This window comes from Salmo trutta, chromosome 9 (genome assembly GCF_901001165.1).
Source record: "Salmo trutta chromosome 9, fSalTru1.1, whole genome shotgun sequence".
NCBI classification, from domain to species: Eukaryota; Metazoa; Chordata; class Actinopteri; order Salmoniformes; family Salmonidae; genus Salmo; species Salmo trutta.
Window position 1 is genome coordinate 32,644,917 of NC_042965.1, and position 23,702 is coordinate 32,668,618.

The 23,702-nt window shown below is 44.5% G+C and overlaps 1 protein-coding gene across 4 annotated transcripts in view; it reads right to left on the bottom strand.

The window, feature by feature from the left end:
* Nucleotides 1-23,702, bottom strand: part of LOC115200423 (inactive carboxypeptidase-like protein X2) — a 30,479-nt gene that overhangs the window by 1,184 nt on the left and 5,593 nt on the right. The window contains exons 2-23 of one of the 4 annotated variants that reach the window (XM_029763495.1): nt 18,097-18,297; nt 17,505-17,552; nt 17,178-17,350; nt 16,736-16,892; nt 10,873-10,956; nt 9,408-9,485; nt 8,723-8,788; nt 6,688-6,765; nt 6,375-6,484; nt 4,118-4,257; nt 3,943-4,027; nt 3,580-3,724; nt 3,342-3,433; nt 3,048-3,171; nt 2,755-2,951; nt 2,278-2,454; nt 1,924-2,096; nt 1,216-1,761; nt 995-1,125; nt 617-756; nt 418-517; nt 22-188 (exon numbers count right to left, since the gene is read on the bottom strand). In XM_029763495.1, coding sequence (XP_029619355.1) covers nt 22-188; nt 418-517; nt 617-756; nt 995-1,125; nt 1,216-1,761; nt 1,924-2,096; nt 2,278-2,454; nt 2,755-2,951; nt 3,048-3,171; nt 3,342-3,433; nt 3,580-3,724; nt 3,943-4,027; nt 4,118-4,257; nt 6,375-6,484; nt 6,688-6,765; nt 8,723-8,788; nt 9,408-9,485; nt 10,873-10,956; nt 16,736-16,892; nt 17,178-17,350; nt 17,505-17,552; nt 18,097-18,297 — 3,212 coding nt within the window. Of the gene's footprint in view, nt 1-21; nt 189-417; nt 518-616; nt 757-994; nt 1,126-1,215; nt 1,762-1,923; nt 2,097-2,277; nt 2,455-2,754; nt 2,952-3,047; nt 3,172-3,341; nt 3,434-3,579; nt 3,725-3,942; nt 4,028-4,117; nt 4,258-6,374; nt 6,485-6,687; nt 6,766-8,722; nt 8,789-9,407; nt 9,486-10,872; nt 10,957-16,735; nt 17,351-17,504; nt 17,553-18,096; nt 18,298-23,702 lie in introns of those variants that run through there. The other 3 variants (XM_029763493.1, XM_029763492.1, XM_029763496.1) reach the window with 3 other exon arrangements.

Consider the following 23,702-nt stretch of genomic DNA (forward strand, 5'->3'; position numbering starts at 1 on the left):
TGTAGGTGTAGCAGTACCCACCTGTTTGATGCGGTCCCAGTTGGACTTGGCCAGGTTAAAGCTGCAGGTAGTTGCCCCTGGCTCGTAGCCCACCACACACAGCTTGGTCAGGGGGGTGAAGCCTTCTGCCCGCACCGTCACACGGTACTCACCTGGGTTCAACAAGCGCCAGTAGTCCCCTGTTACAGCTGTGGAGGGAGCAGAGGGGTTAGACTCCACACTCAGTGAGGATAGCAGGCTCTTGGAGTGCTTTTGGTTTGTTCAGGGGCAAAGGGACAGCAGGCTGTTACCAATAGTGCTCACCTGAAGTTTCATGAATCTGCCAATATGGCGGTGCATGGCAACACTGATTTGTTAAGCAGTAATGCAGGAGGCAGTATGGGGTATGGCTGACATGCAGCCAGACACTGTACCCACCTGTAGTGACATCATGGTTGACCCCCTCTACAGACACTGTGGCATTAGGGATGGGGTTCCCCTCTTTGTCTTTCACCACGCCCCTGATCCCACGATGTACCTGGGTGAAGTGAAAACCAAGGGTCAAAAGGTCACGGTCACTATACAGCCACTCCATGACTAGGTGTGTTTGGTAAAGTGTGAGGGGGTGTGATATTACCTGCTCCATGAAGGTGAGCATGGCCTCTCTGTTCTTCTCCCACTCAATGACCAGCTCAGTCTGATGAGGGAACTTATCACAGCCCAGGAACACTGACAGCTCCAGACAGTTAGTGTGCAGGTAGCTGAAGTCATTCATACCTGAGGACGGAGGAGGATAGGGGGGAGGGAGAGACAAAGGTAGCAATTATTGGCCACCAGAGAGTGGCATTATCCTCAAAAGTGGGTACTTTACTCTGATTACTGCTTAATGTTTCATTACACAGTTTAACCTTGTTGAACTACTGAATGTAATGTTGACTATCGTAACAAATTCCTTATTGAACAGCAGACAACAATGTAATGAAAAGGGATGTTGTCGGTTTGACTGTGTACTCACTTCCTGTGATGGGCTTCCACTTGGCACGGTTGATGATTCCGACGCCGCCCGTGATGTCATCGCTGTGACAGGAGCCGTGGGAAGTGTATGTCATCGACAGGTGAGTGGAGGCGTAGGAGATAGCCAACCACCTGATGGCCCCACACACACACACACACACAAATAGTCAGATATGTGGGATAATCTGATTGTTGACCTGTGGTTACCTTCAGGCTACACACCTGAAAAGGGAGGCGTCTGCCGTGGTCCTGGGTTCATCCTCAGGCTCTGCTTCCGGATGTCCCCCTCTGTCATCCTCCTCTTCCTCTTCCCTGTGGCCATAGCCATGCCCCCTCCACTCCTCCTCCGGCTGCTGGTATCCCCTGTTCTGCCGGTCTTCTTCTGGTTCCTGGTATCCCCTGTTCCAACGGTCCTCTTCCGGCTGCTGGTATCCCCTGTTCTGCCGGTCTTCTTCTGGTTCCTGGTATCCCCTGTTCCACCGGTCCTCTTCCGGCTGCTGGTATCCCCTGTTCCACCGGTCCTCTTCCGGCTGCTGGTATCCCCTGTTCCAACGGTCCTCTTCCGGCTGCTGGTATCCCCTGTTCCAACGGTCCTCTTCCGGCTGCTGGTATCCCCTGTTCCACCGGTCCTCTTCTGGTTCCTGGTATCCCCTGTTCCACCGGTCCTCTTCTGGTTCCTGGTATCCCCTGTTTCTATCATCATCCTCTGGCTCCTCACGGTCGTAGCCCCTATCCCAATCTGTCCCTCTGTCATACTCGTCCTCGTACCTAGAAGAATGATTTAGTTGATAGTTTATTTGATTTCATGTCATTATTGCTCTGCCAAAAAGAGAGTGCAGGGAGAGTGAGTGGGAGAGAGTGGGAGTGGGCGAGAGAGTGGGAGTGGGCGAGAGAGGTGAGAGAGAGAGAGAGAGGGTAAGCGCCTCGTACTGTCTCTTCTTGCGGCTGTGTGCCCTGTCTCTCTCGCTGGTGCTGGCGGCCTTGGTTAGGCGGTGGTTGTCGTAGGGGTAGGCCACTACCCTTTCCCCTCCCTGGAAGTTGGCCCCCAGTACAAACGGGTGGTTCTCCATCCACGAGATGATGGCTTGAGTCTCCACAGCTATCTGCAGGACAAGAAGAACAAACAGCAGCTGTCATGTTGAGGCGATAGACAGAGAAAGAGGACTTGCTCGTACTGTCTCTGCTCTTCGTCTCTGCTCTTCACACATCTACATTTATTTTCTTCTCCATCCTCTCCCTCCTTCCCTCCCACCCTCCCCCAATCCCCTCCCTCCCTTCACACACCTTGTCGTCCCCCACGGAGTCAGCAGGGATCTTGACATGGTGATTGGGGGTCAGTTTGGGCACCATACCCTTGTCCTCTGCCTCCCACAGAACACTGTTCAGGTCAGGGAAGTTGTGGAAGATGTCATGGCCGTCCTCCGTCCAGTGGCCTGTGGTCCAACCACTCAGCTCTGAACCCTGTGGTGGCAATGGGACACAATGTTATGGAGAGAACCCGACAGAACGTCCTTACAGAACGTCTTAGGATTTGCTTGAATGTGTCTAGTCCTGTCTTGTTTAAAATATCTTCTCTTAAGAAAAATACATTTGGGTGCCAGACTGTTCCTGCATGCAACAATACTTGCCTACAGCAAGTTGGCTAAATCAGAAACTGTCTGGCACCTAACTTTTCCTTTTCTTTTTAGAAAAAAACATTTTCACCCGGGAAGACTAAAGGAGGTACAGGTGGTAATACCATGTATAGTGCCCAGTACTAACCGCTATGAGGGCCTTCTCCTGTCCGTCAGGATTCAGAGAGGGCACCAGGTGGGTACGTATTCCCTCCACCAGGCGGCGCACTCTGGGGTTGCCGTCTCTGTACTCCTTACAAAGGTACTGCATCAGAAGAAGAACCATCTCCCGCCCTGTCGCCTCATTTCCATGGAGACCAGCTGTGTATCGGAACTCTGGCTCACCTAAGGGGGAAAAACACAGATCGTCATAGTCTTTCCATGCTAAAGAGGACACAAGTACAGAGCTTTCTGTGGAAGAAAGTATCTGTTTGTTCCCACCTATCTCGTGTTCTGTGGGGTTGCCTGATATCACCATGGCCACGATGTCTAGTCCATTGGAGCTGCGGCCCAGGCTGTACATACTGGTGATGTTGGGACACTCCTCAGACACAGACTTCATCAGCTACAGTAGAGACACAGTGGAAAGCAGAGGTCACCAACCCTGCTTCTGGAGACATACAGTCTGTGCAGGACCTTGTTACAGTCAATCATCAGTGTCGAGACAGTGTTGAAGTCATTTGTAACATTAGACCTGAATCCAGGTCATGAAGGTGGTACTCATCACCATCTCACCGTGACCATATCTGAGTAGTTGTGATGTCTGAAGTCCAGGTACTGGACTGGAGTCACCTCATTCTGCAGCCTCTGGTAGGCACTGGTGGGGTCTGAGGAGACACACACACACACACACACAGCATGAGTGTTTGTGTGTGAGTGTGTGTGTGTGTGTGTGTGTGTGTGTGTGTGTGTGTGTGTGTGTGTGTGTGCGTGTGTGTGTGTGTGTGTGTGTGTGTGTGTGTGTGTGACTCACCAGGCAGTGGGCATCCCAGCACCTCCAGCCTCATACAGCAACTGCCGTTCCAGCTCTGAGGGATGACTCTGATGTAGCGAGCTAGTATGGGCTCAGCTAACTGATTCAGCACTGGGGTGTCCTTATCAGAGTTACCAAAGAACAACTGGGGAGAGAGAAAGGAAGAGAGAGAGAGAGAGAGAGAGAGAGAGAGGAGGTAAAGAGATGGAGAGAGAGAGAAATATAGGACTCGATGGCCAGACACAGTAAACATTTGCGCCCCATGAAGAGAGGATCAGAGTGAACCCTTGGGAGTCATGGTCGTCCATTCTCTGCTGTCATTACTGAATTGAAACAGTGTAGCTGTGAGGCTAACAGACTCACCCAGTCAGAGTAACCGTCATTCATGGTCGTCCATTCTCTGCTGTCATTACTGAATTGCACATAGTACGATGTCACAAAGTCACTCCTGGAACACAAAGTTTAGCCACCATTTTATTTAAATCTCTGTCGATAAAACATGTGCTTCCGTGTGTGTGTGTGTGTGAGTGTGTCTTACTCATTGCGTGAGTCTCGTCCTTGTGTTATGATCCCAGTAAACTCTGTTGCTCTGCGAGCGTCAATCTCAAACCAGTGAATGTTGTCCTCTTGGTTAGGACACCACGCCCCACCACGCATGTCCTCCTCATCCTCTGAAGCCTGGAAACCATACCGTTTTAGAGATTAGGGATGAGGGTTTACCCTCAGGGTTAATGTGTGAGGGTTTACCCTCAGGGTTAATGTGTGAGGGGTTACCCTCAGGGTTAATGTGTGAGAGGTTACCCTCAGGGTTAATGTGTGAGGGGTTACCCTCAGGGTTAATGTGTGAGGGGTTACCCTCAGGGTTCATGTGTGAGGGGTTACCCTCAGGGTTAATGTGTGAGGGGTTACCCTCAGGGTTAATGTGTGAGGGGTTACCCTCAGGGTTAATGTGTGAGGGGTTACCCTCAGGGTTAATGTGTGAGGGTTTACCCTCAGGGTTAATGTGTGAGGGTTTACCCTCAGGGTTAATGTGTGAGGGTTTACCCTCAGGGTTAATGTGTGAGGGTTTACCCTCAGGGTTAATGTGTGAGAGGTTACCCTCAGGGTTTATGTGTGAGTTTTTTTTAATTTATTTTATTTATTTAACCTTTATTTAACCAGGAAGGGCTCATTGAGATTTAAAATCTCTTTTTCAAGAGCGTCCTGGCCAAGATAGGCAGCGCCAAGTCATTACAAAAATTACAGACAAACAACATGAAAAACTACAATTAATCTAGTAAAAACCATAGAATTAACAAAGAATATTCAAAAATCAAAAACAGCAAATTAAAAACATTGACATGTCAGGGAATCAGTCTCAAGATCATTCATCAGTGATTTAAAAATACCAATCGGGACAAGTTCTTCCAGTTTAAAAGTATTTTGTAAGGCATTCCAAGACGATGGCGCAGAGTACATAAAAGCCCTTTTACCAAATTCAGTTCGGACATTTGGAACAGTTAGCAGGATAAAGTCCCGCGAACGAAGAGAGTACCCACCACATTTCTGAACAATAAAAATGCCCAAATAAAAAGGTAGTAAACCCAAAATGGCTTTGTATATAAAAGTATACCAGTGACTGAGCCTACGAGTGACTAGAGAAGGCCAGCCAACCCTGGTATACAAAGTGCAGTGGTGCGTAAGGGTTTTGCAGTTTAAAATAAATCTCAAAGTGCCATGGTAAAGGGTGTCAATTGATCTCAAACACTGAGCGGAAGCATTCATATATAAAATATCCCCATAGTCTAGTAAAGGCAAAAATGTAGCTGATACTAGCCTCCTTCTGGCTTCAAAAGAAAAACAAGCCTTATTCCTAAAATAAAATCCTAATTTCAGCTTCAATTTTTTTGTAAGTTGTTGAATATGCATTTTAAAAGAGAGGCCATCATCAATCAAAATTCCAAGATATTTACATGAGGTTACAACCTCAATCTCCTTGCCCTGACAGGTAGTAATAGGTGAAAGGTTCAGAGGTCTATTTCTTGCTTTAGAAAACACCAGTAGTTTAGTTTTGTCAGTATTGAGGATAAGCTTCAATTGAGACAGGTTACCCTCAGGGTTAATGTGTGAGGGGTTACCCTCAGGGTTAATGTGTGAGGGGTTACCCTCAGGGTTAGTGTGTGAGGGGTTACCCTCAGGGTTAATGTGTGAGGGGTTACCCTCAGGGTTAATGTGTGAGGGGTTACCCTCAGGGTTAATGTGTGAGGGTTTACCCTCAGGGTTAATGTGTGAGGGTTTACCCTCAGGGTTAATGTGTGAGGGGTTACCCTCAGGGTTAATGTGTGAGGGTTTACCCTCAGGGTTAATGTGTGAGGGTTTACCCTCAGGGTTAATGTGTGAGGGTTTACCCTCAGGGTTAATGTGTGAGGGTTTACCCTCAGGGTTAATGTGTGAGGGTTTACCCTCAGGGTTAATGTGTGAGGGGTTACCCTCAGGGTTAATGTGTGAGGGTTTACCCTCAGGGTTAATGTGTGAGGGTTTACCCTCAGGGTTAATGTGTGAGGGTTTACCCTCAGGGTTAATGTGTGAGGGTTTACCCTCAGGGTTTATGTGTGAGGGTTTACCCTCAGGGTTCATGTGTGACGGGTTACCCCCAGGGTCAGGGTTCATGTGTGAGGGGTTACCCCCAGGGTCAGGGTTCATGTGTGAGGGGTTACCCTCAGGGTTCATGTGTGAGGGGTTACCCCCAGGGTCAGGGTTCATTTGTGAGGGGTTACCCTCAGGGTTAGTGTGTATGGGTTAAGGATGAGGGTTACCTGCATGTTGAGCCGTGCCCTGCCCTGGCTGTAACGGTGGTGAGACATGGAGGAGGCCAGCAGCTGGTCTGATTCTATCCTGTGAGACTCCATACCCAGTGGTGGACACTCTGCCACCAGAGGAAAACATCTCAGTCACACACACTTCACAAACATTCATAACCACACTGGAAAACATCAGACAGTATGCTAATGGTTTCTGGAAACCCATTATGTCAAATAAATTGAATTATTATACTAGTCAGATTACAAAAATGGTGAATATGAAGATGACATGGAGATAAAGGTATTTGGATGTTAGTAGTTGACTTACTTTTGGGCTCTTTGAATACGGGTGGTTTCTTCTTGGCTTTTTCCCTATCTTCCTCCTCCCTCCTCTGCTGAGCTCTCTCTGTTAAAGAACACCCATAGTCAATCACTAATTACCATTCCAGTAATCGAGTGTGTGTGTGCGTGTGTGTGTGTGAGCTCGTTAAGAGTGTTGGGCCAGTAACTTAAAGGTTGCTTCTTTGAATCCCCGAGGTGAAGAAGCAACCTTTCAGTTAGGTGAAAAATCTGCCCATGTGCCCTTGAGAAGGCACATATCCCTAATTGCTCCTGTAAGTCTCTCTGGGTAAGAGCGTCTGCTCTTGAAAAGGTGCCTGTGCCGTGCCAGCGTGTGTGTGGCCAAATCCAGTAATGCCTCAGAGGACCCACATGCCTCTGGGTTCCTTTCTATCTCTCCAAATCCAGGAATGTGCTGATTTTAAATTCACATGAATTTTATTGTATTCAGTAAATCTAGAGACAGGGTACAGCATACTCCATAAAGTGGCAGACAGACAGACACACCCGTTTTATGACTGTTTCAGTTGAGTGATTTTGATCACAGACACATTTAACCTCAAGGATCCTTAAAGATTATCTGTCATCCCTTTACTGGTTAATCCCACACTGAAAACACAGTACATCTGTCATCCCTTTACTGGTTAATCCCACACTGAAAACACAGTATATCTGTCATCTCTTTACTGGTTAATCCCACACCCTGTATATCCCACATTGAAAACACACTATATCTGTCATCTCTTTACTGGTTAATCCCACACCCTGTATATCCCACATTGAAAACGCACTATATCTGTCATCCCTTTACTGGTTAATCCCACATTGAAAACGCACTATATCTGTCATCCCTTTACTGGTTAATCCCACACCCTGTATATCCCACATTGAAAACGCACTATATCTGTCATCCCTTTACTGGTTAATCCCACATTGAAAACGCACTATATCTGTCATCCCTTTACTGGTTAATCCCACACTGAAAACACAGTACATCTGTCATCCCTTTACTGGTTAATCCCACACTGAAAACACAGTATATCTGTCATCTCTTTACTGGTTAATCCCACATTGAAAACGCACTATATCTGTCATCCCTTTACTGGTTAATCCCACACTGAAAACACAGTATATCTGTCATCCCTTTACTGGTTAATCCCACATCCTGGCTATCCCACATAGACAAATGTTCCATATTAAGATTATACAGTTCCGGTGGTTGTAACTTGGTCACAGTGCACGAGGTACAGAAAGAGCTGCTGGTTAGATCTCCATCTCTGCCTTCCTTCTCTAACCGGGACTCTGTGCTCCTCGGTTTCTATCCCTTATCTTGTTTTTTTCTCTCTTTTCATTCATCTTTCCTGTTAGTACTGTAACGTCTCTTGGCTGGCCCATCCCTCCCTCTTTCTCTGCTCCACTCCAGCTCATAAATAATTCAAACGGTACAGGGTACCACTCTACCCCAGGCCTTTCTACCCTACCATCCTTCCTTCACAACACATTTCTACGGTTGAGATTTGTCCTGTTCTGGAGAGAATTAACTTTTGTCCCTCATCTGCAAGTCTTAGCAAGTGAAGCCCAGGCAGAGACAAACATCTGTGTTTTGGCTTTAATTGGAACCATGAACCACATGGGACTGATAAACCTCCTGTACATGAATCTATGACTAACATGACATGTTCTATCTGTGGGCCATATGTTCATCTGATTGTCTGGGAGCTTTGACAGTACAATGTTTGGCATTGCAGTGTTACTAAGTTTTACTTGTTGCAATGTGTGGTTGTTTTATCTCCCTTAATTGAATGCACTGATTGTTAGCCACTCTGCATAAGAATTACCAAAAATATTTAGTCTTACTGCTAAATTACCAAAATGTAAACGTAATGTCAAATATTACTGTATGATGAGAAGTATCCACAACCTAGGACAGATGGACGGACAGAAGGACAGATAGATCAGTCATTCAGATCATAATGGAACAGACAGATCACAGATCATAATGGAAAATATGCTGTGCATCATACCTCTATCCTCTCTCTCCTTTTCTTTCCTTTGTCTCTCCCTCTCCTCCTCCTCCTCCTGTTTTTTCGCTGTAGTAAACAAAGGAGTGAAATACTTCAATGGGTGAATCCATTTTCCCCACCTCCCCATTACAGTTTAGAGTAAATACTGTGGGGTGTATTCAGATGTGAAACATTCAAAATGTTGCAGATAAAATACAAACAGCTGTCATGATTCCCTATTCTATCTGACAGATAATCCATCACAACAGGTGTGAACAAAGCATTCAACTTTTTCCCCTCTCCCTTTCTTCATGTTTGCCACATAACCATAAACATAAGTGTTTGAAGAAAGGATCAATTCCATTACTTTGCTTATTTTGCAGTTTGTAACTTCAGCTGGCAAAGTCTCGCTAAACCCAAATTTATGAAGAAGATAGCAGACCATGTAACTGAAACAGTCTGACAATTATATACGTCTCTTGTTCATTCTTGTGGGGAATGAGAGAGTGTAGGCCCATTACTTTGACTCTGTGGTAGTGGTCCAATTCTTTATTGTGTCTATCTAATCTTTCATTTACTGCAGGGTCCCAATGAAATGAAAAACAGATTTCTATTGGAGATTTGGCCATGGGTTCATGTTACAGTTCATTTCGTGTGCGTACATGTGTGTGTGTGTGTGTGTGTGTGTGTGTGTGTGTGTACATACTCTCTCCACCACTATATCCATAGTCATACTCCTCGTACCATGGGCTTTCATAGGTAGGTGGTGGTGTAATAGAATCCTCTGTTTCAGAGGGAGAAAATACAACGTTAGAACAGTCTTAGTATACTGTATCAGAGGGAGAAAACAACGTTAGAACAGTCTTAGTATACTGTATCAGAGGGAGAAAACACAACGTTAGAACAGTCTTAGTATACTGTATCAGAGGGAGAAAACAACGTTAGAACAGTCTTAGTATACTGTATCAGAGGGAGAAAACAACACAACGTTAGAACAGTCTTAGTATACTGTATCAGAGGGAGAAAACACAACATTAGAACAGTCTTAGTATACTGTATCAGAGGGAGAAAACACAACGTTAGAACAGTCTTAGTATACTGTATCAGAGGGAGAAAACAACACAACGTTAGAACAGTCTTAGTATACTGTATCAGAGGGAGAAAACACAACGTTAGAACAGTCTTAGTATACTGTAGCCTGGGTAACACATTGTTTCTGCATTGATTCAACAGTACTACCCCACTGGGCACAAACTGGTTGAATCAATGTTGTTTCCACGTCATTTCAACAAAACGATTATATGTGATGACGTTGAATCAACGTGGAAAACTGATTGAATTTGCAAAAAGTCATCAATTTAAGGAATTTTGAGAATGTTTATTTTTTTCATCCAACTTTTAACCTACTATAAATCCAATGACATGGTTTTATTGATTTCACGTTGAATTAACGTTAGTTGACAACTCATTCAAATGTAAATCAAAACTAGACGTTGAACTGACGCCTGTGCCCAGTGGGACATAACTGCCCTGGCAAAACCACAAGTTTGCTCAAGCAGAAACCTGTCTGGTAGTACTGTTCTCTTTTTACTAAACAACATGCCAGAGACTCTCTTTGGTTTTATGTGTGCTTTCCAAAGCTCTCTGAAGCTATGGCTATTTAACTAAAGGCCTTGAAAATACAGTAATACAGTAATCTTCCAATACAGTGATGGTCAAATATCTGCAGCAACAACAGACCAACGTTTGGACCAACGTAAAGCTAGTGAAACTCACTGCCTGTTATTTGCCTAGTTAAATGTTTAATTTACATTTACAAGGAATATAACAGAGCAGCCATCTTGTGAAAGGCTTCTCGATCAAAAACAAAACCATGAAAAGCCTTTGATTGTGTGGAACTAAACTCTCACCCACTCACTCTCATTTAAAAGCAGAGCTATGATCTAGCTAGCCTGATGTGATTCCCTGAAGTTAGACGACGGTTCAGCGTATCCCACACTAAAACAGGGGTTGTCTTTCATTCTTAGAAAGGAGGAACACCCGCATACACTGTGGCTCTCTAAGCACTGACTGACTGACTGACTGACTGACTGACTGACTGACTGACTGACTGAGATACATTTACAGTACGTATTGATTGATTCATTGATTGATTTAATTATGTAAGTTACCTGTGACAGCGTAGCTCAAGTCGTCTTTCTCTGTGGGGACGACCTCTTTACCATCAGGGAAAGGAAGATTCTCGGGCACCTCATCTGTTATTGAACAGAGAGAGTGAGAGAGTTAGAGAATGAGATAATGAGAGAGTGCGATAGTGAATGAGAGAGTAAGAGATTGAGAGGGCGAGAGAATGAGAGCGAGAGAGAGTGAAAGTGTGAGAGAAAGAAAGGAGAGAGCAAGATTGAAGAGAGTGAGATAGAAGAGGAAGATGAGAGTGAGGAAGAAAGGAATGAGACGGATGAAGAAGTACGAGTAGAGCGCAAGAAGAGAAATGAGAGGATGAGAACGGAGAGAGATGATGGAGTGATATGGTGAGAGAAATAGAGGATGAGAACGGAGAGAGATGGAGTGATATGGTGAGAGAAATAGAGGATGAGAACGGAGAGAGAGATGGAGTGATAGGGTAGAGAAATAGGGATGAGAACGGAGAGAGCTGATGAGTGATATGCGTAGAGAAATAGAGGATGAGAACGGAGAGAGATGATGGAGTGATATGGTGAGAGAAATAGAGGATGAGAACGGAGAGAGATGATGGAGTGCTTATGGTGAGAGAAATAGAGGATGAGAACGGAGAGAGATGCTGGAGTGATATGGTGAGAGAAATAGAGGATGAGAACGGAGAGAGATGATGGAGTGATATGGTGAGAGAAATAGAGGATGAGAACGGAGAGCGATGATGGAGCGATATGGTGAGAGAAATAGAGGATGAGAACGGAGAGAGGATGACTGGAGTGATATGGTGAGAGAAATAGAGGATGAGAATGCAGAGAGATGATGGAGTGATATGGTGAGAGAACATAGAGGATGAGAACGGAGAGAGATGGATGGAAGTGATAGGTGAGAGAAATAGAGGATGAGAACGGAGAGAGGATGATGGAGTGATATGGTGAGAGAAAATAGAGGATGAGAACGGAGAGAGATGATGGAGTGATATGGTGAGAGAAATAGAGGATGAGAACGGAGAGAGATGATGGAGTGATATGGTGAGAGAAATAGAGGATGAGAACGGAGAGAGATGATGGAGTGATATGGTGAGAGAAATAGAGGATGAGAACGGAGAGAGATGATGGAGTGATATGGTGAGAGAAATAGAGGATGAGAACGGAGAGAGATGATGGAGTGATATGGTGAGAGAAATAGAGGATGAGAACGGAGAGAGATGATGGAGTGGATATGGTGAGAGAAATAGAGGATGAGAACGGAGAGAGATGATGGAGTGATATGGTGAGAGAAATAGAGGATGAGAACGGAGAGAGATGATGGAGTGATATGGTGAGAGAAATAGAGGATGAGAACGGAGAGAGATGATGGAGTGATATGGTGAGAGAAATAGAGGATGAGAACGGAGAGAGATGATGGAGTGATATGGTGAGAGAATAGAGGATGAGAACGGAGAGAGATGATGGAGTGATGGTGAGAGAAATAGAGGATGAGAACGGAGAGAGATGATGGAGTGATATGGTGAGAGAAATAGAGGATTAGAGAACGGAGAGAGATGATGGAGTGATATGGTGAGAGAAATAGAGGATGAGAACGGAGAGAGATGATGGAGTGATATGGTGAGAGAAATAGAGGATGAGAACGGAGAGAGATGATGGAGTGATATGGTGAGAGAAAATAGAGGATGAGAACGGAGAGAGATGATGGAGTGATATGGTGAGAGAAATAGAGGATGAGAACGGAGAGAGATGATGGAGTGATATGGTGAGAGAAATAGAGGATGAGAACGGAGAGAGATGATGGAGTGATATGGTGAGAGAAATAGAGGATGAGAACGGAGAGAGATGATGGAGTGATATGGTGAGAGAAATAGAGGATGAGAACGGAGAGAGATGATGGAGTGATATGGTGAGAGAAATAGAGGATGAGAACGGAGAGAGATGATGGAGTGATATGGTGAGAGAAATAGAGGATGAGAACGGAGAGAGATGATGGAGTGATATGGTGAGAGAAATAGAGGATGAGAACGGAGAGAGATGATGGAGTGATATGGTGAGAGAAATAGAGGATGAGAACGGAGAGAGATGATGGAGTGATATGGTGAGAGAAATAGAGGATGAGAACGGAGAGAGATGATGGAGTGATATGGTGAGAGAAATAGAGGATGAGAACGGAGAGAGATGATGGAGTGATATGGTGAGAGAAATAGAGGATGAGAACGGAGAGAGATGATGGAGTGATATGGTGAGAGAAATAGAGGATGAGAACGGAGAGAGATGATGGAGTGATATGGTGAGAGAAATAGAGGATGAGAACGGAGAGAGATGATGGAGTGATATGGTGAGAGAAATAGAGGATGAGAACGGAGAGAGATGATGGAGTGATATGGTGAGAGAAATAGAGGATGAGAACGGAGAGAGATGATGGAGTGATAGATGGATATGGTGAGAGAAATAGAGGATGAGAACGGAGAGAGATGATGGAGTGATATGGTGAGAGAAATAGAGGATGAGAACGGAGAGAGATGATGGAGTGATATGGTGAGAGAAATAGAGGATGAGAACGGAGAGAGATGATGGAGTGATATGGTGAGAGAAATAGAGGATGAGAACGGAGAGAGATGATGGAGTGATATGGTGAGAGAAATAGAGGATGAGAACGGAGAGAGATGATGGAGTGATATGGTGAGAGAAATAGAGGATGAGAACGGAGGAGAGATGATGGAGTGATATGGTGAGAGAAATAGAGGATGAGAACGGAGAGAGATGATGGAGTGATATGGTGAGAGAAATAGAGGATGAGAACGGAGAGAGAGATGATGGAGTGATATGGTGAGAGAAATAGAGGATGAGAACGGAGAGAGATGATGGAGTGATATGGTGAGAGAAATAGAGGATGAGAACGGAGAGAGATGATGGAGTGATATGGTGAGAGAAATAGAGGATGAGAACGGAGAGAGATGATGGAGTGATATGGTGAGAGAAATAGAGGATGAGAACGGAGAGAGATGATGGAGTGATATGGTGAGAGAAATAGAGGATGAGAACGGAGAGAGATGATGGAGTGATATGGTGAGAGAAATAGAGGATGAGAACGGAGAGAGATGATGGAGTGATATGGTGAGAGAAATAGAGGATGAGAACGGAGAGAGATGATGGAGTGATATGGTGAGAGAAATAGAGGATGAGAACGGAGAGAGATGATGGAGTGATATGGTGAGAGAAATAGAGGATGAGAACGGAGAGAGAGATGATGAGTGATATGGTGAGAGAAATAGAGGATGAGAACGGAGAGAGATGATGGAGTGATATGGTGAGAGAAATAGAGGATGAGAACGGAGAGAGATGATGGAGTGATATGGTGAGAGAAATAGAGGATGAGAACGGAGAGAGATGATGGAGTGATATGGTGAGAGAAATAGAGGATGAGAACGGAGAGAGATGATGGAGTGATATGGTGAGAGAAATAGAGGATGAGAACGGAGAGAGATGATGGAGTGATATGGTGAGAGAAATAGAGGATGAGAACGGAGAGAGATGATGGAGTGATATGGTGAGAGAAATAGAGGATGAGAACGGAGAGAGATGATGGAGTGATATGGTGAGAGAAATAGAGGATGAGAACGGAGAGAGATGATGGAGTGATATGGTGAGAGAAATAGAGGATGAGAACGAGAGAGATGATGGAGTGATATGGTGAGAGAAATAGAGGATGAGAACGGAGAGAGATGATGGAGTGATATGGTGAGAGAAATAGAGGATGAGAACGGAGAGGAGATGGAGTGATATGGTGAGAGAAATAGAGGATGAGAACGGAGAGAGATGATGGAGTGATATGGTGAGAGAAATAGAGGATGAGAACGGAGAGAGATGGAGTGATATGGTGAGAGAAATAGAGGATGAGAACGGAGAGAGATGATGGAGTGATATGGTGAGAGAAATAGAGGATGAGAACGGAGAGAGATGGAGTGATATGGTGAGAGAAATAGAGGATGAGAACGGAGAGAGATGATGGAGTGATATGGTGAGAGAAATAGAGGATGAGAACGGAGAGAGATGGAGTGATATGGTGAGAGAAATAGAGGATGAGAATGGAGAGAGATGATGGCGTGATATGGTGAGAGAAATAGAGGATGAGAACGGAGAGAGATGGAGTGATATGGTGAGAGAAATAGAGGATGAGAACGGAGAGAGATGATGGAGTGATATGGTGAGAGAAATAGAGGATGAGAACGGAGAGAGATGGAGTGATATGGTGAGAGATATAGAGGATGAGAACGGAGAGAGATGATGGAGTGATATGGTGAGAGAAATAGAGGATGAGAACGGAGAGAGATGATGGAGTGATATGGTGAGAGAAATAGAGGATGAGAACGGAGAGAGATGGAGTGATATGGTGAGAGATATAGAGGATGAGAACGGAGAGAGATGATGGAGTGATATGGTGAGAGAAATAGAGGATGAGAACGGAGAGAGATGATGGAGTGATATGGTGAGAGAAATAGAGGATGAGAACGGAGAGAGATGATGGAGTGATATGGTGAGAGAAATAGAGGATGAGAACGGAGAGAGATGGAGTGATATGGTGAGAGAAATAGAGGATGAGAATGGAGAGAGATGATGGCGTGATATGGTGAGAGAAATAGAGGATGAGAACGGAGAGAGATGGAGTGATATGGTGAGAGAAATAGAGGATGAGAACGGAGAGAGATGATGGAGTGATATGGTGAGAGAAATAGAGGATGAGAACGGAGAGAGATGGAGTGATATGGTGAGAGATATAGAGGATGAGAACGGAGAGAGATGATGGAGTGATATGGTGAGAGAAATAGAGGATGAGAACGGAGAGAGATGGAGTGATATGGTGAGAGAAATAGAGGATGAGAACGGAGAGAGATGATGGAGTGATATGGTGAGAGAAATAGAGGATGAGAACGGAGAGAGATGGAGTGATATGGTGAGAGAAATAGAGGATGAGAATGGAGAGAGATGATGGAGTGATATGGTGAGAGAAATAGAGGATGAGAACGGAGAGAGATGGAGTGATATGGTGAGAGAAATAGAGGATGAGAATGGAGAGAGATGATGGAGTGATATGGTGAGAGAAATAGAGGATGAGAACGGAGAGAGATGGAGTGATATGGTGAGAGAAATAGAGGATGAGAACGGAGAGAGATGATGGAGTGATATGGTGAGAGAAATAGAGGATGAGAACGGAGAGAGATGATGGAGTGATATGGTGAGAGAAATAGAGGGGTACTGGAGAGTAAGATACTGTAGGAGTGGAAATATGGACACAGTAACGTAATGAAAACCTGTTGTAACTATCACACAAAGTACAGATGAGCTGAGCTATGAATGTCACTGACAGACCTTCATATGAGATGATCTTTCCATCATCTGATTAAAACTCATTGGTTAAAGCAGCATTTCTCAAACTCGGTACTCTGGACTCCAAGGGGCGGAAGTTTTGGTTTTTGCCCTAATACTACACAGATGATTCAAATGATCAAAGCTGGATGATTAGTTGATTATTTTAATTAGCTGCGTAGTGCTGGGGCAAATACCAAAACGTGCTCACCTTGGGGTCCTGGGGACCGAGTTTGGGAAACCCTGGGTTAAAGACTCCAGGTGGTTTGATATAGAGAGGAGCTGGAGAAGAAATGTACAAGTCCAAATTGTTCAGTATGTGCTGTTATAAACTAATAGCTAGTATGTAAAATACTTTACTAACTACTTGGAAATTACTATTCAAGTTATTTCAAAATTAAATTTTATAGTTGTTGGTTCCTTTATCCCATTCATCCATCCATTCAGTCATTCAGTCAGTCAGTCATTCAGTCAGTCATTTTAGGAAACTGAGGTTTAAACATACATTTGGGTTCCCAGTAGTCTTCATCTCCCGTGTCCACCTTTCCATCCACCACAAGAGGGGTGTGTGTGGCCGTCGGGTCCTCTCCCTTCCAGTAGTCATTTTCTGGGTCGACCACTGGGCCTGCAGGCTCCTCCTCCTCTCCCTTCCAGTAGTCGTCCTCTGAGTCAGTCTCTGGGGTGGCTGGCTTATCATCATCAGGGTTCCAGTACTCATCCTCTGAGTCAGTCTCTGGAGTGGCTGGCTTATCATCATCAGGGTTCCAGTACTCATCCTCTGAGTCAGTCTCTGGAGTGGCTGGCTTATCATCATCAGGGTTCCAGTACTCATCCTCTGAGTCAGTCTCTGGAGTGGCTGGCTTATCATCATCAGGGTTCCAGTACTCATCCTCTGAGTCAGTCTCTGGAGTGGCTGGCTTATCATCATCAGGGTTCCAGTACTCATCCTCTGAGTCAGTCTCTGGGGTGGCTGGCTTATCATCATCAGGGTTCCAGTACTCATCCTCTGAGTCAGTCTCTGGAGTGGCTGGCTTATCATCATCAGGGTTCCAGTACTCATCCTCTGAGTCAGTCTCTGGAGTGGCTGGCTTATCATCATCAGGGTTCCAGTAGTCATCCTCTGTCAGAGGGACACAGGACAGTAGATGTAACATTATTATTGTGTAGAAAATCCATATACTTTTCAATGGTACAAATAAGATCAACATTTTGATTGGTATTAGAAGACTGAGGCACCAGCTTCAGAGAAATGATGTGATAACATCTGCACTCACCGCTGTCTAAATAGGGGAAGTCCGGGTAGGGGTCAGGTTCTGTGGGAGCTTCAGAGGGAACAGAGAGCACAGTCTTACAAACAACTTAGCACTCACACAATAGAAAATAACTGTATATCTAATTTACCAATTCTAGTCTGTTTTAAAAAACCAGTGAGGTCAAAAATGTGATTTCCTGTGTTTCATATATACAGTATTTACACACTATGAAGTTGGAATAATACTGTGAAATTGTGAAAATTACGATAATACTTTTTTAGCGTTAGAGCTGTTTAAAAAGATTGCCTGAAATTTTAGCCTGTTTAGGTGGGATGGCGTTTTGGCCTGCCTGGTGACATCCCATCCAAACCTCTCTGCCAATAACAGCTAATTGCCAGTTTTCCCCTCCACTCAGAACACTCCCAGGCAGTCCTAGCAAAATTCTTGCTTGAGAAATTGCTCTTTACTAAGAAGCTGTTTTTCGTTTATTTTTTACAATTTTAATTGAAAATAATCACAGTAAGGTACTTAATTGTTACCCAGAAATGATTTGATACTGAGATGAAAACGGCTGCATTGAACCTTTAACTAGAGTGGTGTGTAACTAAATTACCTGGTTCTGTGTACACCTCTGTGGTAGTGGTCGGTGGTAGTGTGGTAGTGGTTGGTGGTGGAGTTGTTGGTGCTTTGCCGCGGCGGCCTCCCTTGTCCTTCAGCTTTTTGTCTGCTTTAGACTCCTTGTTCTTCTTGTCCTTCTTGCCCTTTTTTTTCTTCCCTTTGCCCTCCTCCTCCTCTGGGGCTCTCCTGACCCGGGCTTGGAGATGGACGAAGAAGCAAAGGAAAGTGAATAAACTCGATCATGTTGACCCCTGAGGGCCCAATATGAGGCCTTACAGCTCCTACCACTCCTATTGCAGACAGATATGTAAGTTGCTCTGGATGAGAGCATCTGCTAAATTACTCAATTGTAAATGTAATATAATGAAAATGTTGAAATTGATAGGACAATATGGCATTCAAACAACAGCTATAAATCAACACCAACGTTCTGCAATTGAAACAGAATGATGAGAGAGCGAGAGACAGAGAGAGCGAGAGAGACAGAAAGACAGAGATCCCAGTCCAGACGTGTACCAGGAAGTGAGTCTGCCAGACAGCATCACTAGCAGGGGGCACAGCTGAGCTAACGTCTGGCAGACAGGATGTGTATGTGTGTGTGGTGGAGGGGAGATGACGGTGTCCTGTGCAGAAGAAAGCCTCCTCTGTTCTCTCTACAAAAAAGGTTTGGGGTAGTTTTCCCCCTTTTTTCCCCCAATTTCGTGATATCCAATTGGTAGTTAGTCTTGTCCCATCGCTGAAACTGCCCTACGGACTCGGGCGAGGCAAAGGTCGAGAGCCATGCGTCCTCTGAAACACAACCCTGCCTAGCCGCACTGCTTCTTGACACGTTGCTCGCTTAACCCGGAAGCCAGCCGTACCAATGTGTCGGAGGATTCACAATCCAGTTGGCGACCAAAGTCAGATTGCAGGCGCCCAGCCCGCCACAAGGAGTCGCTAGAGCATGATAAGACAAGGAAATCCCAGCCAGCCAAACCCTCCCCTAACCCAGACAATTGTGCTCTGCCTTATGGGTCTCCCGGTCACGGCCGGTTGTGACACAGCCTGGGATCGAACCCGGGTCTGTAGTGACACCTCAAGCACTGCGATGCAGTTCCTTAGACTGCTGCGCCACTCGGGAGGCCCGAGACACACAAACCTCAAGGAGAGGAACTGTAGCGACATCATCACACTCATGGTCAAGGAGATCTGGGCTTATCTCAGTGTTACCACATTATGTCCCATTCGAATATTCCAAAATCACATACTAGGACTGTAGGTTTCTATTTGATGTGGAATGGATAACGAAGCTGTTCTTCTTTCTGGCCCTTTCTCTGAATAAACATATTTACAGAATTTTGCATGCTATGAATAATATGTGGATGTAATTATCCTCTTGTGCTGCTTATGGTGCTGCCTCAATTGCCACTGGAGGGCATTGTACTGTATGGTATTTTAATGTAACATATTGGGAAGCAAAAAGTTGTGTAAATCCAGAAGTCAGTGGAGCCTCATTGGCATTTCACTATCTCTCTTCATGGCTGTCTGAATATCAGTGCCAGTGACATAACTGTGGAACGGAGGCTGTCTTCATGGAAAATATTCCTCTCCATTAGTAAACCCAGTCAAACTGTAATGACATGCTGTCAGGGCATTATCAACATTGTCCCGTCTGACTCTGTGTGGTTGGTAATTCTCATATCTTCTCAATTGTGGACAAATAGGTAAAACAGTAGTAGCAACTATTTCATAGCACACTACAAACTATGTAACAATGTCTACCTACTCTACAACATACACTGAACCAAAAAAATGTATGTGACATGTTAAGAGTTGGTCCATGTTTCATGAGCTGAAATAAAATGTTCCATATGTTGTGAATGGGTTATGTTTTACCCTGGCTATATCTGCTACATGATTTATGTTAGATTCATTTGGGGACGGAATGTTGGTAGAGCGCCGCAGCGATGCTTCTCTCCAACAGAGAAGCGCGCTGGGAATAAACAACCAAAATATGTTGCAACCTTGCCTTTGACAAAGTGGGAGCTGCTTATCACAGGGCGGTATCAGCGCTCACCTAAAAAGCCCAAATGCCACTGTTTAAGAGAAATTGACATTGTTTTTGGGCAGAACTATGTGAGGCTTAATGTGATGTTTGAGGTGAATCTTGGTCAGTTTAGTTCACAAAATGCTACCCTCGTCAATCTGCCGCCACAGTCATGTGAAATCCATAGATTTATTTAAATTTACTGATTTCCTTATATGAACTGTAACTCAGTAAAATCTTCAAAATTGAGGCATGTTGCGTTTATATATTTTTTCAGTGTGGTTACACAGTACCTACTAACTAATATAATTACCATATAAATACATGGTTTTAGTGCAACCAAATTGGGAAATTGTACTGATTCAACCAACAGATGTGTGTGCTGAAGTTTACTCGATTTTAAGCTGTGAAACCTCGGAAACAAATGTACTTTATGATTAAAACTTCATAATCTCTGTCTGAGGGTGATTCCTTCCACTGTAGAGTGGGGTTCTGTGGTCACTGTTCACCCATGATTACAGCACAATCAGTGGAAAAGAAAAGTTGACTGTACAAATCTGTTTGCAAGATGCTCAGCTCAGAGCCCAGCCAGGTCTGTTACTGCAGCAGCTGACTAAATCTTCCCCAGTCCCAGTCTCAGTCTCAGTCCCAGTCTCAGGCCCAGTCTCAGGCCCAGTCCCAGTCCCAGTCCCAGTCCCAGTCTCAGGCCCAGTCTCAGGCCCAGTCTCAGGCCCAGTCCCAGTCCCAGTCCCAGTCCCAGTCCCAGTCTCAGTCCCAGTCTCAGGCCCAGTCCCAGTCCCAGTCCCAGTCCCAGTCTCAGGCCCAGTCTCAGGCCCAGTCTCAGGCCCAGTCCCAGTCCCAGTCCCAGTCCCAGTCTCAGGCCCAGTCTCAGTCCCAGTCTCAGGCCCAGTCTCAGTCTCAGTCCCAGTCTCAGGCCCAGTCTCAGGCCCAGTCCCAGTCCCAGTCCCAGTCCCAGTCTCAGGCCCAGTCTCAGTCCCAGTCTCAGGCCCAGTCTCAGTCTCAGTCCCAGTCTCAGGCCCAGTCTCAGGCCCAGTCCCAGTCCCAGTCCCAGTCTCAGGCCCAGTCTCAGGCCCAGGTATACTTTGCTCTGCTCTGGTGCGTGCCAAGAGACACGGTCCAGATGGGTATGACAAAAGACAAAAGAAACATCTACGTGAGAATGCTGTTCATTGACTACAGCACAGCGTTCAAAACCATAGTACCCTCCAAGATCATCACTAAGCTAAGGACCCTGGGATTTTATTTTATTAGGATCTCTTTTAGTCCTCATTTGGACTGATCTTCCAAGAGTCCTTAAACATTAAAATACAATTTATAACACAATCATATTTTCACATATATCACACTGTTACAAACAGACATAATACACTGACATATTGACCAGATAAATACTCTAACAGTCTGAAAAGATTGATTCTTCATCTACCATAGTCCAGCACAGCTTTCCTATGTATTATATTTAAATGGTTTTAAAGTATTGTTTGAATTTATATATTGAAAAGTTTCTGGTTTGCTCAGATAAATTATTCAATTTCTTTATTGTTCTAAATCGAAATGTTATTTTGCCTATTTCCCTTTTCTGTCAAGATAACACATAGATGGTGGACAATCTATTCCTAGTATTTACTGAATGTCTCTCTCTAACTGAATACTGTTGTGAATAGAGTTTGGCCGTTTTAAATGGTGTATATTATAAAATAAAATAAGCATGTTTTTTTCAATTATCTTGTTGACTGATGACCAACCAAGAGCATTGAGCATGACTACAACCGAATAACCATATCTCCACCTTAAAACAATCCTTGCTGCTTTGTTCTGTTCAATCTGCAGCCTCCAAATTTAACTTGTGGAAGCATTTCCCCAGAACACAGAACAGTAGATCACCCGACTCCCAATTAATGCTTGGGTTGTTTACTTAACAATCTTTCCCAGTAAATATTTAGCTATTCTTTTGATCATGCATGCATTTTTTAATTTTTTTTTCTCCATAGATGAGTTATTTGAGACGACCATGGTAAGCAGTTGTCTAGCTGCACTCCTAGTAGTTTGGTTTCTGCCACTGCCTAAATTTGTACTCCCCCCATACTTAATTGTATCCCATGCTGTGTTGGCCAGTTCCTAGTGGAACAGACCAACATAACTTTGGTTTTCTTAGTGTTTAAAACAAGTTTGTTCCGGCAAACCCACTCCCTGATATTTTCCAAATCTACTTGTTGAGCTTGCTGTACCTGTTGAACCGATTGGAAAAAGAGGACCGAGCACGCCCCCATTCTCATCGACGGGGCTGCGGTGGAGCAGGTTGAGAGCTTCAAGTTTTTTGATGTTCACATCACAGAGGGCACGACAAAACCTATTCCACCTCGGGAGACTGAAAAGATTTGACATGGGTCTTCAGATCCTCAAAAGGTTCTACAGCTGCACCATCGAGAGCATCCTGACTGGTTGCATCACTGCCTGGTACGGCAACTACTCGGTCTCAGACCGCAAGGCACTACAGAGGGTAGTGCAACCGGCCCAGTACATCACTGGGGCCAAGCTTCCTGCCATCCAGGACCTCTATACCAGGCGGTGTCAGAGGAAGGCCCTAAAAGTTGTCAAAGACTCCAGCCACCCTAGTCATAGACTGTTCTCGTTGCTACCGCACGGCAAGCGGTACCGGAGCGCCAAGTCTAGGTCCAAGAAGCTTCTAAACAGCTTCTAACCCCAAGCCATAAAACTCCTGAACACCTATTCAAATGGCTACCCAAACTATTTGCATTGCCACCCCCGCCCCATCCCTAATTCACCGCTGCTACTCTCTGTTGTTATCTCCTATGCATAGTCACTTTAATAACTCTACCTACATGTATATATTACCTCAACTAACTGGTGCCCCCGCACATTGACCTTGTACCGGTACCCCCCTGTATATAGTTTCACAAGTGTTATTTTACTTCTTCTCTTTAATTACTTGTTACTTTTATTTCTTATTCTTATCCGTATTTTTTAAACTGCATTGTTGGTTAGGGGCTCATAAGTAAGCGTTTCAATGTAAGGTCTACACCTGTTGTATTCGGCACATGTGACTAATACAATTTGATTTGATTGTCTTGCTGTATAAATTGAAGTATCATCTGAAAACGTAGTGGTTTGAGTTTCAGATAAGGCATAAGGAAGGTTGTTGGTATATATTAAGTAAAGAAGTGGACCAAGGCAGCTGCCCTGTGGTATGCCACGGTTTAAAGCATGAGGGGAAGAAAATGAACCATTGATATAGGTGGTCTGTTTCCTGTCAGTTAGATATGACTGTACCCAATTCAATGCTACCTCCTTAAAACTAAAATGCAATAATTTTGTCAAAAATATTTAATGATCCACTAAATCAAATGCTGCACTAAAATCTAAAAATAGTACACCCACAAACCTGACATTATCCATAGCATTGAGCAACTGGTCAGTCATGTCAATCAATGCAGTGGTAGTGGAATGGTTTTTGTTATTGGCTGTAATCAGATAATTATTTTCCATGTACTCCCATATTTGTCTACTCACAATACCCTCCAATATCTTACTGA